Source organism: Plectrocnemia conspersa, unplaced genomic scaffold, assembly GCF_051122295.1.
Source record: "Plectrocnemia conspersa isolate PC_06_02 unplaced genomic scaffold, ASM5112229v1 ptg000003l, whole genome shotgun sequence".
Taxonomy (NCBI): domain Eukaryota; kingdom Metazoa; phylum Arthropoda; class Insecta; order Trichoptera; family Polycentropodidae; genus Plectrocnemia; species Plectrocnemia conspersa.
In genome coordinates this window covers 2,787,023-2,806,551 of record NW_028277167.1, presented here as the reverse complement: position 1 = coordinate 2,806,551, position 19,529 = coordinate 2,787,023, and the positions used below count along the sequence as shown (strand labels likewise).

Here is a 19,529-nt window from a genome sequence, read left to right as displayed (position 1 = left end):
AATTGAAGATTCGTTATACTGGGAATTTCGTTATTTCGGTATTCGTTACAAAGAAATTTCACTGTAAAATAGGCAACCTAAATAAATATTAATAAAGCAAAAAATACCGAAATGTTTTCAATATAAAATATAATATTAAAACGTAATATTTTGTATCATTTAAAAGTAGGTTTGCAGTTTAAATAAATATTAATAATAAATAGCATCGGTTACATATCTGCTAAAAAATTTTTGTTGGAAATGTTTTTTCAAGCGTAATTTTAAAAAATCTCTGAAAACTATAACTTTAAATTGCCAACGTTCGTCAAAATTCAAAAACATCTTTTTCTGTATAGAGAAGCTAATAAAAATCCACATTATTTATATTATATTTTAAATCCCGTATAAACGGAATATATTTTTTTTTAGAATTTGATGATTTTTATACATATTTTGATAAATGTTTTTCAATTTAAATCGATAAAATCAATTTCGTAGTTCTTTCTCAAGCGCGCCTAGAACAGGGATTTCCCTTTTAAATTTGCTTACATGTGACAGCTCTCCTGTCATCTGGCAAGCGCTCGCTGCGTTCAGTTTTGTGCAATTAAATAAACAGTGAAATACGTTATAACCACAGCATTTTTCTTACCAAGTGCCAATTGAAGGTGATTCAAAGTGATGTAGTATTGGAATTATAGACAATATATTTAAAACTATAAATTATGAGTGTGCCAGTAAGTGTTTGGTTATATGAATGATATATCACGGTTATTCTAACAAAATTACTATTGACTTTCTAGGATCAAATATTAAAAGACAAACAGCGGTGATGTGGCAATTAAAGGTATACATATCAAAGTTAATTAAACATATTACAATGCTAGTATTAATGAAAAATCTCATATTAGTGTAAACAAAAAGCTACATTTTATCGTTTACAGTTAATTTTTAGAAGCAATGATAGATCTAATAACATTTACGTATGGCAAACAATTAAAATATGACAAATTGTGACAATTTTGAAGAAGATGAAGAGATGCCAAAAATACGTGTTTAATCCTCTACAGTCTACAGTAACATCAATTTTGTTCTTCGGTTGTCGTTTAAATTTAATTTATGGATTATATTAGTAGTAATAATGTATTTAATGTTTACTCTTGATAAAGGTTTAATCAAATTTGTTTTTAATTATTTTTCAGAAGCAATGATGGAACAATTTGATGACCTATATGGTTACAATGTAGAATTGGTATATATATAAACAAAGAATGAATCTTCTCATGTTGAAGTCACTGTCAGCAAGTATTATCTTTTTATAAAGAACATACTACATAAGTTTGATGTAACTGAATATCTTGAATTTGGCTATTCCGAAAGAGGAATGATGCCACAGAACAAAAATTGAATAAAAACCATGACGTATACATATTTTGCCACATCAGAATTAAAAATAACCCACTCTTAGATATTTTGGCTATCGATTATTCCAGGTATGCAATCACATATTTATAATCATTGTAAAATGTCGTCTATTAGATAACATCCAAGAAATTACACATTTATAAGCTGTCCGTTGGCTAATATATATAGTGTTCCCACTGTGCAGCGCCGATTTGATCGACATTAACTTTCAATCCTCATACATACTAAGGATATATTACACATTCACGTTTAGAACATAGCTGGTGTATTTGAAATTCTTAAAATATAACGTATATGTGCATTAAATCGGAAGCAATGATAATGTTTTTGTAATATAAAAGAAAAAACTCACTTTTCAGCTTCGGAGCCCGGCGACGGAAATTCAAAATTTGAAGACTTCATTATGTAGATTATTTTATGATTGTTTGTCTTATTTAATCAATGTATTCTTCTTATCCTAAGCACATTATGTATATATTTAATTTTCATAGTTATAACACACCTAGTTAATTTGCAATCCGATTATTTATAAAAGGAAAAACTCACTTTTCGACCTCGGAGCCCGTCGCCGGGAATTCAAAATTTGAAGATTTCATTACGAAGATTGTTTTATGATTGTTTTTCTAGTTTAATCATTGTATTCTTCTAATCCTCAACACATTATGTATGTATTTAATTTTCATAGTTATAACACACCTAGTTAATTTGCAATCCGATTATTTATATTCAGTCAAATGACGAATTAATGAAAATTATTGTCGCGTAGCAAAATTTTATTGTTAAATAATAATTATTTATAACTATTGTCACGGTACTGTCGGCCATCTTGTTTTATATTTGAATGCTTATTTTTCATTGGTCGAAACAACAGAACGCATTTCCAGTGCCTCGGAAAGCAATGAAGCAAATTATTTTTTTATTAATTATTATAATTAAATATATCTCCTTTGTTTACGTGTATTATTTATTATACACCGTTCATACAAGGCGATACGATTTACAGAGTAGAGAATTGAACGCAGAATGTTTCATTTCAAGTTATGCGCTTCCAGAAGCGACGGCTTAGAACAAATTATATTATAGAAGATAGAAGATAAAATAATAATTTGGTATCACTCATAATAATAATTAGGCATAATGTTTAAAATTGTTAGTGACACATATGACCGTGATACGTTTTTTTAAATATCAATGGAAACTTTGAGAAACTCTTGTGTGACACTTGATATTTTAAGGATCTAATCCTAATGAATTTATTTTTATTTAATTATTATTTTTTGTTTTAATTTGCAGATACAGCATTTATAGCTATACAAATTAAGGAAATTATTTAAAATCCAATATGACAAATTGTAAGTAGTGATAAAATATATTTCCATTAACTATATATTTTTATTATATTCATTTAATAATATGTTATCTCATTCATTTATGGTTTGACTTTAATAAAACTTCACTGCATACGATTGTTTCCATGGCAATTTAAATGTGAAATATATTAATTTACAATATATTTTCAATAGTGAACGAAGTGGGGGAACCCATTACGATAAAGGCATTGATGGTTTATCTTACAAGTTATACAATTATATTTTTTATAGCTTTATTTTAATATTCATATTGAAGAGACATGGTCATACGAAACCTGTTACAAGACAATCTGATTTTTTTAGCTATGAATAGATGTGCTGAGCTAATTGTTTAAACATCGTTCATTAACCATATAAAAAATATTTGGAAGTTGATTGAACTCTTGATTTATAATACAAGAATAAGTAAGTAGAAAAATACATATTATATTGTACCAATTTAACTTATGTAATGTCATATTTATAAATTTGCTTGAAGGTAATAATATATTACTACCTAATAAAAATAAAAGAAACAATAGTGAACATTATAATAACAATTCCCACCACTGCCAATTAACCTTTCTAGTTTGACGAGATTATTCGTTCTAATCAATGTTTACTTTTGCCCCCACCAAAATAATTTCGCGAATATATAAAGCGCAGAATTTTAGACTTCAGGTACTTCTTCAGACAACGCCCAGCAACCGACACCAACGAGATCTCAAAATGAAGTTCTTCGTGTTTTTCTTCATTGCCTTCTTCGTGGCGGCTCAGGTATATAATATAATGATCATATTATTTCATATTCAAAATAAATTTAAGTCATAAAATAATATCATTAGTTTTATGTAAATCTACAAATACATTTATTAATTCATCTAAAAAATTTCACTTAAAAATATTTTTCAATATAAAATACCTAATATAAAACTATGTAAATTCACTGTTTTTAATGTTTTTTTCTTATTTTTCATAAAAGCTTCAGAATATCATAATCTTTAAAATTATTCACTATTTACATCATTAATTGGTGAATTTAAGTCTTAAAAATATATTTATTAAATGTGAAAATCCATGTATTAAGTTTTTCATCAAATTAAATTAAATCTGATATAGATGACTGGAAAATCAACAGTTTTAATATTTGAATTTAAAATTATTTGTAATACTAAACATTTTATTCAAAAAAATATTTTCTTCAGCAGGTTCTTTTCAATATGCTTCAGAACTTTAGTAGCAATTTTCAATAGAATAAGAGCTGCTAAAATATTTTTTAAATAGTTAATACAAACTTTAGTGTACTTAGAATCAATTTTTCGATATTCCCCATGAAATTTTTGTAGAACATCAATATTTTATGTTTTTTATTTTTTTATTTCATGAGAATTATTAAAAAAAATTATTAGTAAATATTTAAACAGTTAAATATATGTTATCAAAGAAGAAAGAAAATCAATGTTCAAAACTACTGCTTTGATTGTTAATAAGAACTTTAGAATTAAAAACCGAAATTTTGATTAAAATATGATAGGTTAAATTTTTTTAACAAATATAATACCTCTTATGTGAATAATATTATCAAAACATTATGGTATAATATTACCAAAAAACAGTGAGGCAACAATATAGTATTAAAAAACTTGGGATGTCACATATTTTAGACAACTCGCTTTGAAAATTAGCATATTTTAAAGCTAATAGATTCTAAAATAATATTATATATTCTGAAAATAAAATTATTCACACACAAAATTATTTACTTCGATCCTCAATCTATAAAATATTCAGACAATTAATTACTCCTTAGTAGAGTAATGTAATAAAAATTCAATTACAGAGTAATTCTCAAGTATTATAGAACTAGGAATAATATTTATTGCATTGCGAATATCAACTCAATACAACGCGTGATCTCTAATATCTCATCACATTACCCCGTTCTTGACGGTGACGGTGACTAGACCCATGCGTTCAGAGTACTTTGAAGATAATTTTATTGATACATATGTATTTTTTACTTTTAAGGCCTTGACGACTGAGGAAAGGGAGACCGTCAAGAAGTACTATGGAGAGTGCTACACTGAAACGGGAGCCGACAGGACCCTGACCATGAAGGCCAAGGCTGGAGATTTCAACTTTGATGACGAAAAAGTCAAGGAGTTCTTCTTCTGCATGCAGAAGAAGGTCGGCATCATGGACGAGAGCGGTACATTCCTGAGGGAAGCAGCCATCGCCAAGGTAGCCGAGAAAGACCGCGTCGACGCAAACCGCGCCTTGGACATCTGCCTCACCAAAAAGGGAACCACCCACACAGAATCCGCCTGGAACTACGCTAAGTGCTACGACGCCGAGAGGCCCGGACAGGAAGACTTCTTTTAGACTATGCTGCAACTGAATAATATATTGTTATACCTCTGTAGTACAACGGTACTGATAACCTTGTCCCGGATACACCAATAAAAGATTAAACAATTTTACAAATGAGTATTATTCTATCAATATGCCTTGCAAATGTGCGAAAAAAATATGATTAACTATCTGCGAAGCGCACGATAGATAGCGTTCGTGTCAAGCGACACGAAATATAATTGCCATAACCGGTCAAGACTTTTATGAAAATAAAAATACAAATTATATTATTATATCTTTCACTTACACCATCTTTGATGTTTCAATATTAATGAAGATCATGATACGATGTTTATGATTGCACTTCTGCTAGGAGACGTTTTTCTCTTCCTCTTGATCCTTCGATATTCCTAGTTACAAGCCTCTCCATGTTATCGTTCTTTCTAGATGATCTACGCTTTCCTGCGTGATATATACCTATATCTGAGCTGATCGTGATATTGGGGACACGGTCAATTGGGCGACGGCGATTGGGCGACGGTCAAATGGGCGATTCAAAATGGGCGACGGACAAATTGGCGATGGTCTTTTGGGCGACGGTCTTTTGGGCGATACAATAATAATGCATTACAAATAAATGTGATGCAAATCATGATCATATAATTAATTTAATAATTAACATAATTTAATACATAATAAAATATATCTATATATATACGTACATACGAAAATATAAGTAATATTTTGTAGAATAGAATTAAATGATGAAAACATTATTCGGTCTACACAAATTATAATATACCTAATTACATAGATATTAATTAGATATTTCTATATATTTACTTATCATTTGTGCATATTTAATCATAAAATATCACTTAAACAGTTTGATTTTTTTATTTAAGAATTTAAGAGAGTTACACGATATCATAAAACACTTTTATTATAAATACCTACCTGATAAATGTTTATAGTGGGCCCTTACGCGAATTTTTTTTATGTTTTGAGCCTTGGAAACTACTGTGAGAACAAACTTTTGGAAATTCCAAAAATCGCATATTTTACAGTTATTTATTTTAAATTAGATAGGATAGTTATATATAAATATAATAACACAGAACTAGCGCTGATAAGTGTTTATCGTGGAGTTTGCCATTTACGCGATTGTTTTATATTTTGCGACTTATAAATTACTGTGAGAACAATCTTTTGGAATTTCCAAAAATCGGATATTTAACGGTTATCTATTTTAAACTGGATAAGGTAGTTATATATAAATATAATAACCATGAAATAGCGCTGATAAATGTTTATCGTGGATTTGGCCCTTATCGCGAAATTTTTTTATGTTTTGAGCCTTGGAAATTAGTGTGAGAATAAACTTTAGGAATTCACAAAAATTGCATTTTACAGTTATCTATTTAAAGCTAGATAGGGTAGTTACACATAAATATAATAGCGCTCAGTATACTTTTGAATTTTGATTGAAAACGTTCGCAAAAAGTTTCGTTGCGTCTTTGAAAATTATTTTTGTCGTGGTTTTAAAACACTTTGTCAGTGTCATTGTGTTTTTGGTACAAAATTCAGTACAGCAAGAAAATAGGTATGTGTCTTTTTATTCACATGTGGGTTATATTTTATGTGTTATTTATAGATAATTGTTTTTTATAGATCATTGTTGAGAACGACTAATTTGAGTTACCACAGTTTATATTCTTCATAAATGGATAATTCAGGCATATTAAGTCATAAAGGCAAGGAAAAATATGTTTGGAATGGATATCTTTATAAAAAGAATAGACTAAAGAATTTTTATAAAAGTTTTGAGGTACAATAAAAAAAATATCATAGAATATTTACGTGGTATTGCATATAATTATAATAAGAGTTAATAATTTGAGAATAAAATGGTTTTTCATTTAATATACTTTTTCATTTTAATGTATATTTTATTAATATTTACAATACAGCAAAGCGTGCAAGCTTTTTTAAATTTCTGTCGCCCATATGACCGTCGCCCAAATAACCATCGCCCAATTGACCGTCGCCCATTTGACCGGAATCGCCCATTTGTCCGTCGCCCAATTGTCGCGTACCGTGATATTGTTCCATTATTAATATTTTCACTCCATCTAAAGGGAGCTCCGGTTTTTAAAAAATAAAATTACGGTTAAGTTAGAAATAAAAATAATATTTTTTTAAATCATATATTCATGAAAATCTACAAAAAATATTAAACGAACAATTGAAGTGTTATGGTTGTGGGTGGCAACTTCGATGTTTTCGGTTGGGTTAGTTGACGATTTGTGGAGGACGTTTGTACAGCGAACTGTACACAGTGACCCTTATGAATATCTCCTTCTGGGGGGCGTCAGTGCTTGTCCTTGAGCGCGTGCCCTGGAGGTGATTGCTCATATATGAAGTTGGGCGTAAGTCCGAAGCGAAGATTTTCTAGGAGCAAGAAGGCAGTCCGAAGTTGAAGGTGACGTCACACAATTAACTTTCTTTTGTACAGAATCAATCAATATCCTCTTCACACATCAGATGCATTATTTTATCATTGATAACTTCAATCCTAGGCATTGTTTGAAGGGCAAATAATTAACTTGCTTTTAATCTATCGATTAATTGACTTTCAATGTCAAATCAAAAGAGTATTAACGCGCTGTGAAACTGTAGAAGCCAAAACAAACTACTATATTTTCAACAAAGATGGGGGTCAAATATTATTGGCCCTAGCAGCATCAATAAACGATACGTATGCCATATCACGCCACACCAGTCACCGATGTTCTCACGTTAAATTATTGCGTTTACGTAAATAATAATTCATTAAATGACGACATTCAATTAAAAATATGCATACTAACAATTGTATATTTAAAGCTTTTTAATATAAATTATTTCTAATAATTTATTTCAATTATCATGATGTGATCTTGTGATGGTTGCTGGACTATTCACTGATGTGCTTCGTGCTATGACTTTTCGGGGCTGAGTCTCTGGAGCATCTTCCTTTGTCTGCTTTTCTTTCTCTAGCTACCCGTCTGTAACCAAGTGTAGATGAAGATGTTGGTGGGCCAATTGCATCGTTTCTTAAACACACCTACGAAATATGTTTACACCTTGATAGTAAATCTACAATGTAGCTAGTTTCGGCGATTGTTAACAAAGAGGAAAAAATAACAATAGTATTTTTGCGCTAAAACTACTCTCTTTTGGATCTCTCTTCTGTTCTTAAGACCGTATTTTCGAGACAAGTTTGCATTTATTTTTATTTGTTCGAATTAGCCGTTAGAATGCCCTCTAAGTTAATTGTGCAGGAGGTTGTAATCCACACAATTAAATTCTTGAAACATATCCAGATTAAGTGCACCGATAAATGAGTTGAATAAATATTCATATTTTTGATTTTAATATTTTATTTATATTTTCAATGAAAATAAAATCAGTGTTTTTTAGAAATAAGAACTTGCCTCAAGTTTTTTAACAATATAAAATCTATAAAAGAGTGTAATTCCACACATATAAAATTTTATCTCTGTGACAAAATTATTATAGTACATGTAATTGAGACTAAACACAAATTTTTAGTTTATTTTTTTCTAATATAGTTTAAGATTGATTAATATTGAGAATTTTTTTTAAATACCAAGAGTTCCATTTTTATTCAGTTTAAATATCAAATTTTGTAAAAATGTTTAATAATTATTTTTTTTGGTATTGCAATTTCTTATTAAGAGTGACCTTTGTAGTCTTTTAACATCGTCTGTGATTATTCCAATAATTAATTGCATACAATCAATTTTATTGCTTAATTCAATAACAGACGATGCTAATTTGCATCAAATGATCTAATATACCTTTGATACTAAATGTAGATTAACTGATTGACTTAGATAGAAAATATCTTAACATGTAAATAAGTCCGTCTGAATGTTTTTCACGCTTGCATATGATAAAAGGTTAAAACAATATTATTGGGTCACTATATATGAAAAAAGTAAGGTGTTGTAAGTATAATATGTTATGCATGAGGTGTTGTAAGTATAATATATTATGCATTTGTCGAAATTTCTATTAAAGAATGAATCATCGATAGTTGGAAGTCAGAGGACATAATAATACATTCATGGTCAACTAGTTCTTCTATTCAATATTTTTTTTAACTCGTTCGTTGCTGTTAACTTATATGTTTTTGCACTCTATCAATCATGCAGCAATGTGATGATATAATCAGATTCAATTTTGGTTTCAGTTAAAAAAACCAGATATGTATATTCATTGTTTATGTTGCCTGCATAGTAACGCGTAACCTGTTTGATGAAGATAAAAATATTAGTCATATGTATAAATATTTAGATACAAAATACAAACAATAAATCTGATTACTTTAATTTTTAACGTTATTATTATCATTAAACAATCCAATTAGTTAATAAAATTAACTGAAAGCATACTTTATCTGTATAAAAAAGTAATATACCCAACTAACCTAACCTATTTTTTTAGTAAATTAATTTTGAGAAGCTGTGAGTAAACTATTTTATTCAAAAGTCAGAAAAAAAAACGCTTTTAAAAATAGGTAAAGAACGGGTATAATGAGCACGCATAATACAACACAAGACTGCATAAACTTTCACTTACATAAACTAATAATCGGTATCTTTTTCTGGCTAGAAAATAAAATACGCAGTTAAAATCACATTGACATTAAAATATTTGTTATTGCTTCTAAGTCATTGTAAGAACAAAACTACACAATAAGTTGTTAATTATTAGAAAGTAAAGAATAACTTGAGGAATTAATTTTATAGTGTTTATTAAGTCCTTGTGACAATTCTCTTACCGATCTGGGAGGTTCCGGCAAATTCATTCTGGAAAGCCAGGATGTAAACAAAACTGTATTTCTTGTTTGATTTTACTTATTCCAGAACAGCTTAGTCAAATAACACCAGTCGTTCTTATCTTCTACTATTTTATTTCAGCTTCAGGTCATCGGTGATTCAGAAAATCGATCTTGTTTCTATAATATGATTCGATTTTGTGTTCCTCATAACTTTTTGCCTTTTCCTTCAGTTTTATGTTAGGTTTAAGATTAGTATTATTGAAGTCAAATGTGTACTAGTAAGTTATTTTATCAAAGCAAAAGAGTTAAAAGCACTTATTTTCCATCTTCTATAAACAGAGTTAGACAATACCTTATAGAACAAGACGCATATGTATTTGAATCACACTTATCTTTTTTGTCGCAAAAAAATAAATGGAAACCCGTGCAAGTTCTATTTAATTAATTGCCTATATTGCAATGGGAAATGACATAGAAAAATAAACCTTTGAGATAAAATTTTCAAAATTCAAGACCTATTAATGTCACATGTTAAACAAGGCCTTAAATGTATATTGAGTTTAATAATTATTCGCTTATATGACTTTTCGCCTTGATATCAATACAAATCCAAGTTATGCAACCTTTAATTCTTCAATAGATTGCGCTTAGATGTCCTTATGATTGAATTACAGAATTACTATAAAACAGAGTGCAACTGTAAGCAATGTCAGTTTCTTGTGTTAACCGCTAGTTGCATTACCAACAATCATACAATCATGAAACTATTATATAGTGTTCTAATTTTATCTGTGATTATTTCCATCCAGGTGAGTTCTAGTTTTCTTAAATTATGCATAAAGAATATGACTTACTTTCTAATAATTAACATAGACAACATTTTTGATATGTTCTTTTTAAATATAAATATTAGGTAAATTTTATTTTAGAGTTATACAGATCATATCTTGGAAATTGAGATAAAATACGTATAAGTTAAGTTCTTCATTTTAGAATTTTACACTTTTTTTTTAACACAAAATAAATTAAACCATAAGTTACTTTATGTTGTATAATTTTTTCAATAAGGTTCGGTTTTTAGTTTCTGAATTTTTTTTATGGACAAATGGATTGTTGATATTATCCTTTTGCTAAAATATAGTTTTTAAGCATTAGCCGATTTAAACTTTTCTTTCCATAAAGTTGTAATTAATGTAGGTATATTATATTATGTTAGATATTGTATTTTTTTACTAAAAAGTAAGTAAAATTATTCATATAATTACATGGTATATTTTACAATAACGTCTCGTTTTAAGTATCATAAATTCTGTTATAAAAAAATTCTCTAAATGGTTTAAATTTATAAATATTTTTAAAACTAGATTAAATTTAAATCAATTCAAAAGTAACTGATGAATTTAAAAATAAAACAAGTAAATTTCTCAGTATAAAAATTGTTACAATTTTTTAAACTATTTTGGTGTATCGTAAAAATTTCAATATATGTGTACTTGTCATTATTAAATCATGTAATATTTTATATTTAGGTGCATTCTTTTGCCACAAAGATTCAATACTATGATTAATATATTAAATTATATTTTGGTTTTAAATCTATATGTAGGTGTATTTTTTATTGCAATAGATTTTGAAGTATTTTTTTATCAACAATTACATTATAAGTTTATTACAAAAAATAGCAATAAATGCTATAAAATACTAATATAACAAATAAACATGGTTAATCAATTTAAAAAAAATTATAAAGCTAATTGTCACACTCAGAACAATTATCCTGGAATTAAAGTCATAATCACTTTTTAAAGAATTTTAAAACTAATTTTTACCTAAGACTCAACTAAAAAAAATAATTGTATTATTTGCAGATTTGTAGAAGTACAGCATTTTTTTTTAAATATTTTTCAAAAAAATCATATTTAAATTCTAGACCCCAAAACTGAGCTTTAAATAAATACAATTTTTACATTAAATATTAATATTGCATTAAAAATGCAATTAAAGTTATTTTCAAAATATTTTGTGTAACTAAAAGGGAAGGAATTTAAAAAACGATATATTTTGCCGATAAAAGAAAATATGCATTTAAAAATAATGACATATTAGAAAACGTATAACATGTGGCAAATTTTTTTAGCTATTTAATTACACAAATAAATAAAAACTAATACTTAATAAACATTTATATATTATATAGCATATATACATATGTAGCGAATATGTGTATGTATTTTAATTTAATTAATATTGTCAATTTAATTAATTACCAATTAATTAAATTGACAATATCCACTTAAAAAATAACGAACGATATTTATAACAAATTATCTACTTAATTCTATAGATAAATAAAAGTTGTTATTAAAATATATGGACACCAAAAAACACAGTAAGTCAAAGTGAAAATTAGTGAATCCATAATATATATGTAGTAGAAAATTAATATATTAATTAAGTTAATTAAATAGATATTTATCTCCAGTTGAATTTAAATTAATTAAAACCATTATGGCTTACTTGAAAATATTATTGTTTTTGTCAGACGTTTGTAGATATTTATTATTATTGTATTACGAAAGCAAAATGGTTATCATATTTTATATTATGAAATATTAGCATAAGTTAATTAAAATTAATTAATGTTCTCAGGCCTTAACTCTAACGAAAGAGCAGAAAGCCAAAGTGAAACAATATAAAGCGGCATGCTTAGAAGAAAGCAAAGTCAATCCGGATCTGGTGAAGAAGGCTCGAAAAGGGGACTTCTCCGAAGACGAAAACCTGAAAAAGTTTGCTTTTTGCTTTCTAAGAAAGGCCAACTTTGTCAACACCGAAGGAAAGCTTAACGAAGACGTGATTATGGCCAAGCTGCCTCCAGATGCCAACCGCGTAGGAGCTCGATTGATCATGGAAGTGTGCAAAAACACTAAGGGTACGGATCCCGCTGATAAAGCTTACAATATTTATAAATGCTATTACAACACCACACCCACTCATGTTAGTCTTATTTAAATTATAATATTATTTACAAGAATAAACATATTTTATAACAATATTTTTTTATTACACCAAAAATAAAACATACAATAAAATATTACATAATAACTGACAATAACATTAAGAATAATTTATATTATTGCTGCAGTTTTTCTGCTTATTTCCTAAGAAAATTTTGTGGAATTATAGTTAAAATTAAATCATGACAATGAAGATTAATTAAGATAGATACAAATTATTATTGAGACACATAAACCATGGTGTAAAAACTTCTACACCTATTCATTACTTCTATGCTTCTATGAATTGTAAAAAAGCATTTTGCTGCAAAAACTTTTGAACCTTGGATTGGTTGATAACCTAATATAGTAATGCTGAAATTATTTAAGAGATCATCATCAGTTTGTTTGAGTTCGAGTTTTAATGGCTATTTATCAAAGGGGTATTTCACCCTTTCTCGAGTTAAGCAAGATCCGCGATTACTGACATCGTAAGTGTTGCTGTATTATTCCGTATTTTTCAAGATTTAATCTAAATTGAAACCTTCCTGTTTCATATAGATATTAAAACGAATTCCATATTGTTTGATCTAGATAGTCTAGAACCATTTTATAATAATATTTCTTGCCGTGCTTTTTGATGACAGGATAGATAGTTAGGTCAGGGCCGGCCCGAGGGGCAGGCAGTACAGGCGATCGCCTGGGGTGCCGTGATACCAAATAAAGGCGTAATATTCACTTAAAATTATCAAACAATATTTTTTAAAAATATAATCCGATATTATTTTTTGTATACTCCACTATGCACTACAAATTCTTAAATAACTACAAATATAATATTAAATTACTTTAATTTGAATTATATTTTTGTGCTTATATAATGAGTTATTAAGGGGGGGGGGGCGCAAATTTTGTTTTTTCCTGGGGCGCCAAATAACCCAGGGCCGGCCCTGAGTTAGGTGTTGATAAACTCTGTCAGCACCACAAAAAGTACATACAGGTATATAAATTCAAGTTAGAATGTGCTAGATGACGAATTGTGAACAACTACTTTCTGTAAAAAATATATTCCGCTTGGGAAAAACAATACCAATAAGATGAAACAAGATTTGCCCGAACAAGTATCGGGCTCGTCAGTATACGAACAAACTCCATGCGCAAATCGCGCTTGGACAAAACTGTTCAGTGGTTAAGGTGCCATAGAAGATTTGAAACTGACTTTAGAGAATTATCTAATCTTCATAAAGAACATGAAGAAAATTTATTCCGAGTGGAAACAAACCACATATCCGGACTAGCAAAGAATGTAACGAAATTGTATGACAAATAAGCAAAAGGTTTAAAAATTAGCTCATTAGACGATGAAAGTAAATTAGGCGAAGAAGTTGCTATACACTTTAGAAATGATAGACAATATTGATGGGGTAGATTCATGAATATCAAGACATAAAACGCAACAGAAAAAGGCGTAGGTGTTTATTAAAAAAAATACATAGACGTAAAGGAAAGGCAAGAAACCCAGAATACCTCAAATGAAGTTGAAAAGCAGCTTCTCATAAATGGCGAGCCACCAAAAAACAACAAAATAATCTCATCTAGAAAATATAAGAATCGAGGAAGAATACCCCAAATTAAGTTGAAAAGCAGCTTCTCATAAATGGCAAGCCACCAAAAAACAACAAAATAATCTCATCTAGAAAATGTAAGAATCGAGGAAGAATACCCCATATGAAGTTGAAAAGCAGCTTCTCGTAAATAGCAAGCCACCAAAAAACAACAAAATAATCTCATTTAGAAAATGAAAGTATTGAAGAGCTATAGCAGCGAAATGACAAGTCCGCTGGAATGATGATATTAAGGTGAAAAAAACTAAGGAGCGAAGCTTAAACCGTGCTTCTGTTGGACTGAAGAACTGACAATTGGTGAAGAAAATGCCTTCTTCGTTTTGAATTATTTGGTAGATTCGCCGTCCACATTACATAGATGCTCTTGTTATAGTTTTTGAGAACAAAGATTAATATAAATAATGTGGATTTGTATTAGCTTCTCTGTACAGTAAAAATGTGTAATTAAATTTAGGCGAATGTTGCCAAATTTATTTAAAATATTTTTTTCAACATTAGAATAATTATTTTATTATGGATTTCAAATATTTTTGGTTTATTATAAATTTTAAGTATGTTTAGTTTATTATAAATTTTAAATACAGCGAAAACTTTTTGCACTTATTAATAATTAAATATATAATGCTGTGCATTACATATTTTAATAATTAATAAGCATTTCAGAAGGAGTTAATAAAATCCCGGCTAGAGTTGGAGATGAGAGTTCCAGCTGGAGCGGGGACCAAAAGAAGTGGAAGTCATCCCCCTAGCTGACGCCGCAAAAGCGGCACAAGGTCTCCCTCAGTGGTTGCTGCTGAGGACTAAGATCGACCCTTTAAAATTCGCCACATCAGCATATAAGACCGCACCGAACACGGCACTCCTGGCGGTTGCCAGGGTCGAGCCCATCGACCTCACGGTGCAGTACAGGGCCGCCGTGTTCCACATGTCCAGGCATGGACGGACTACGTGTCTGATGTCTTGAAGGTAAAAGAAGAAGCTGAAAGACAGCTAAAGATAGCGGTTCTAACGGGACAGTCTCTAAACTGGACGAGCTGACGTGCAATATCAGAAAGATAGTAGCGGCCGTTAGGAGAGGACTGGGGAGAGGTTTTAGCCGGTAGGTCGCTGCTAGCAGCGGAATCCGGCACAATCACCAGCAACCTGGAGGCTGGTGAAGTCTTTCGAAGATTCCCTCTCCTCACAAAAAAAAAAGGCTGACATACAAGTTCCTCTCGCGAACCACCGATCGACTCGAGAAACACTGGCTAAGACAGGATTTTGACCAGACACGGAGCATTCCAGGCTTACCAAAACCATTTTGGGTTCAGCGCCGAAAAAGGATGCCCGTGCGGCGAAGAGGTCCAAAACTCCGAGCACGTCCTGTGGGAGTGCCCGAAGCTCGAAGGAGAAAGAGTTGCGCTATTCGCGGCCTAGAGCTCAACAAAGAAGGCCCTTCGGCTCAAGGAGACATGTTGGCCACAAGGAAAAATTTCGCCACTAACTGACTAAGCACGATGACACATCAGCGAGACTCGCACTAAAGAGAGAGCCCCCGTTACACGAAACTTGGTTACAGTCTGCTTTTTGCAGCATACAACCAATACGTAAGCGCGACAGCGCGCAACCACAATACACATCTCTTTCTAGAGAAACAAAGACAGCATAGCGCGACCTGCTCGTTGGCTTTTCCCCCCACCGGATTTATCCTTCCTTCATCTCCAACAAAAGATAGTGATGCTGGTAGACCATCAGTAGCTCCGGACTAGGAAACCAATCGCAGTTGTCCACCGGTTGAGACCGGATGTGGGAAGCTTGTGCTCGAGTGCTAGGGTCGCTAATGAGTCGAACTCGGCTTACACACGACCTAAGGAAGCGGGTGGGGAGCAACCGGAAAAAAAAGCCAGAAGAGGTAATAGTTGATGAGTTCGCTTATTAAACTCTAAAAGCAGTATGAAAAATTGAAATCCTATTAGTTTTTAACAGGTTTTAAGGTGGGCGAAATGATACAGATCTATAAACAACTCTGGCGTAGATATTATAATGATAACTGAAATACGACTTATAAACGCCTTTTTAAAGTTGTCAGTTTCGACTACTACTGAAATGACAACTGACGATTTTTATTACCACCAAACGCCTCAAAGCGGTAGAGGTCTAAATTGATGTAAATAATAACAAACATCGCCTAATATTGGCTAACTACCCGAAACAAGGCAGATCCTACTAAAGTGGCATTCGTAAAATTATTGCAATAGATGGTCATGTAATTACAGTAGGGGATTTTAACGCAAGACATTCTTTTTTAGAAAAATGCGATGTACACATGAAATATCTAGATTCACATACCTACCATCGCAATGACAGGCGTCAACGCTTGATATAGCGATTTTTAAAAACCCTCTAAGCCTTCGAAAATGCTGGCAGAAGAGCAGATACGGAATACAAAGCTATGCTGCTAATGCACTACGGACGTGGCATGAAAAACTGCCATAGTTTTTCAGATTCCAAAAGCCAGAAAATATCTTATTCTAGCCTCAAGCCTACGTTGTCCTCATTCAAGACAATTAAAAATAAAGTAAATGCCCTGAAGTCCGTGATCGTATATACTATTTCAAGTTTAAAAAATCAATCTTGGTTGAAATTGACGGTTGCGTAAATTAAGAAAATCCACAGGATATTAGAGCTTTATTAATCCACAAGATCTTCAATCCTTATTGAAATCAATAGAAGACGCCTGGAAGTGCGCCAAATGAAGCAAATCCACAAGATATTAGAGCTTTATTAATCCACAAGATCTGCAATCTTTATTGAAATCAATTGCAAGACGCCTGGAAGTGCGCCAAATGAAGCTTGAGTTGGGAAACATCAAGAGAGATAAATGTGTCTGAACACACCAGAAGCGCTACAGTCCGATAAGTGTATTTTTTATATTATGTTTTGATTAAATTTGTTTAGTTATGGCGATAGTGCTAAAATAGTGGCATCAACTGTAAATTCTCACATAAATAGTTCAAGGACTAAGGCAGCAGTATGTCTTTGAATATGAAGAGAAGTAGTCTCTTCGAAATGTCACATTCGTTAATATCTACCGAGAAGATATTCATAAAAAACCGGAAGCTTTTCAAGCAGTTAGTCAAATGTACCATAAATAAATATGATCTTGAGTTCTTATTAAACTGCCGTGATAAATGTGTGCTGGAAAATTTTACTAAAATAAAAATACCACAAAAAGGCAAGAGTTGTAGATGTCATTTCAAAAACAGTGGATATTGTATACAAAAGAATCTGAAATAAAAAATTTCAAGTTCATTTTGAAAAGAATACTATGTGACAATTTTTGGCAAATTATTGATTGCAACAAGTCACAAATTAAATTATTAATCGACAAATCAATTAAAGGCAAAAATAATTACAATTGGTAATGTAAAATACACAAAAATTGTGTAAATAATTTTAGCAATTGTTACATAGATGACAATATATTGAATATTTAAAAAAAAGGTAGAAATGTTGCAATTGTGCAAACAAATAAAAAAATCAATGGATTTGCACGGCAGGTGAAAAACTGATCATCTGCAGGACGCTAAGTTTGATAGCCAGCGAACTTCATACAGAAGAAGAAACGAACATAGCCAATTAGGTTTTGGACCCTTTCTCAAGTACAAACACAAAAGAGTCTCTAAAATTACAACAATAACTTATAAAAGTATTCAAATTCAAAGACGGCTATTAAAAGTTTTTGCAGCAAAAGCAGATACCTATACTTAATCCTGGTTTTTAGTTACATTTCTTTATCATATTTATTGTCACAAAAAAATACCATTAACTTGAACGAATTAAAAAATGAATGTAACTAAAATATTGACACAATTTATACAACAATATATAATAGAAATATATTTTTTTTATTCCTCGGGTTTTAAATTGTTCTTGATTTTTTCTAGTCGATTTATCTCGTTATGAGTGGATTCTAGTCGCTTCTGAATGTTACTAGTTTCGACTACATGTTTTAAAGAATTTTTATATAAACTTTGGGATTGATGCAAGTTCTGAGGCACGAGCATGCCGAACCATTTTAAAGGATTTATACAATTATCCTTAGTATCAGAGCTCAAATTGAACTGTTCGATTGTAACATTATTCTCTTGTACCGAATCCCTACCTACAGTAGTGGAAGCTGAGAAAAGTGGCGAATTCTCCGTAGGCAATTGCAGCTTGGAGACCGTCTGCTGGCCCATGATGTAGCGAGACTTGGCGAGGTGAATGTTAGCGCTCTTCAAGGTGTTCTCCACGTTGAGTTGAGTTTGTATCCGTTGTTGCATCAATGACAGCATTTCCAAAGCCATTTTGTCCAAGGCGACGCAAACTTCGTGTCGGCTCTCCATTTCTCTGCAAAAGCGGAATAAATAAATTTGTGAACGTTGAAGAAAGTGCAAAATAAAAATTCGATACAACAAAACGAACCAGCACACACGAAGCCAACTTGACGTATGAACTCACATGACATGTGTGACGTTCTAATATTTTGGTCGTAACGTCATAAAAAATGGTCATGAATAAAAAAAATAATTAAAATGCTAATATAAATATATAAACTATAATACAATATAAAAATTTATACAGATTTAAAATTAATACAACAAAATAATTTAATTTAATTTTTTGTTCAAATGATTTTAGTTACAATTAATAATACACATTAAATCAAACAATAAATTACAAAAATAATCGCAGTTTTTATTTCATTCAATATGTTAAAACAAAAGGTGCATAATTTGCATGAAATGCATATAAAACATCTGTTTACATTCATCAATATTAGAATGTGTCGTAATGTCTATTGTTTTGTTGCAATACTCACGGGGCTGCGAGTTTCGTCAATCTGCCCAGGGCCGGTCCTGGCGGAAAACGAATACGTGCGAGCCAATTTCTAGAAGGCGGCCGATATAATAAAATCTCAATTTTCAATATACGATAC

The 19,529-nt window shown here is 30.6% G+C and overlaps 3 protein-coding genes across 4 annotated transcripts; 2 read left to right on the top strand and 1 right to left on the bottom strand.

Annotated features, from left to right (window-relative positions):
* The first annotated feature begins 3,433 nt into the window (after positions 1 to 3,433).
* On the top strand, positions 3,434 to 5,234 carry LOC148236358 (B2 protein-like). The gene is made up of 2 exons (XM_088183730.1): positions 3,434 to 3,527; positions 4,779 to 5,234. Exons 1-2 carry the CDS (start codon positions 3,480 to 3,482, stop codon positions 5,130 to 5,132), a joined length of 402 nt encoding a protein of 133 aa, XP_088039856.1. The 5' UTR covers positions 3,434 to 3,479; the 3' UTR covers positions 5,133 to 5,234.
* A 2,119-nt stretch (positions 5,235 to 7,353) lies between these two features.
* On the top strand, positions 7,354 to 19,062 carry LOC148236356 (general odorant-binding protein 56d-like). 2 transcript variants are annotated; one of them, XR_015809222.1, is made up of 2 exons: positions 7,354 to 7,584; positions 12,601 to 12,739. XR_015809222.1 is itself a non-coding variant. In XM_088183726.1 (2 exons), exons 1-2 carry the CDS (start codon positions 10,611 to 10,613, stop codon positions 12,958 to 12,960), a joined length of 510 nt encoding a protein of 169 aa, XP_088039852.1. In that variant the 5' UTR covers positions 8,820 to 10,610; the 3' UTR covers positions 12,961 to 19,062. The 2 variants fall into 2 exon arrangements, 1 of the variants encoding a protein (XP_088039852.1); XM_088183726.1 differs by lacking the exon at positions 7,354 to 7,584 and adding an exon at positions 8,820 to 10,760 and having other exon boundaries at positions 12,601 to 19,062.
* On the bottom strand, positions 12,991 to 19,062 carry LOC148236357 (vacuolar ATPase assembly protein VMA22-like). Its single transcript, XM_088183727.1, has 2 exons — positions 19,016 to 19,062; positions 12,991 to 18,940 (listed from the first exon to the last, which is right to left on the bottom strand). The coding sequence occupies exon 2, from the start codon at positions 18,934 to 18,936 to the stop codon at positions 18,457 to 18,459; it is 480 nt and encodes a 159-aa protein (XP_088039853.1). The 5' UTR covers positions 18,937 to 18,940; positions 19,016 to 19,062; the 3' UTR covers positions 12,991 to 18,456.
* Positions 19,063 to 19,529: the final 467 nt, after the last annotated feature.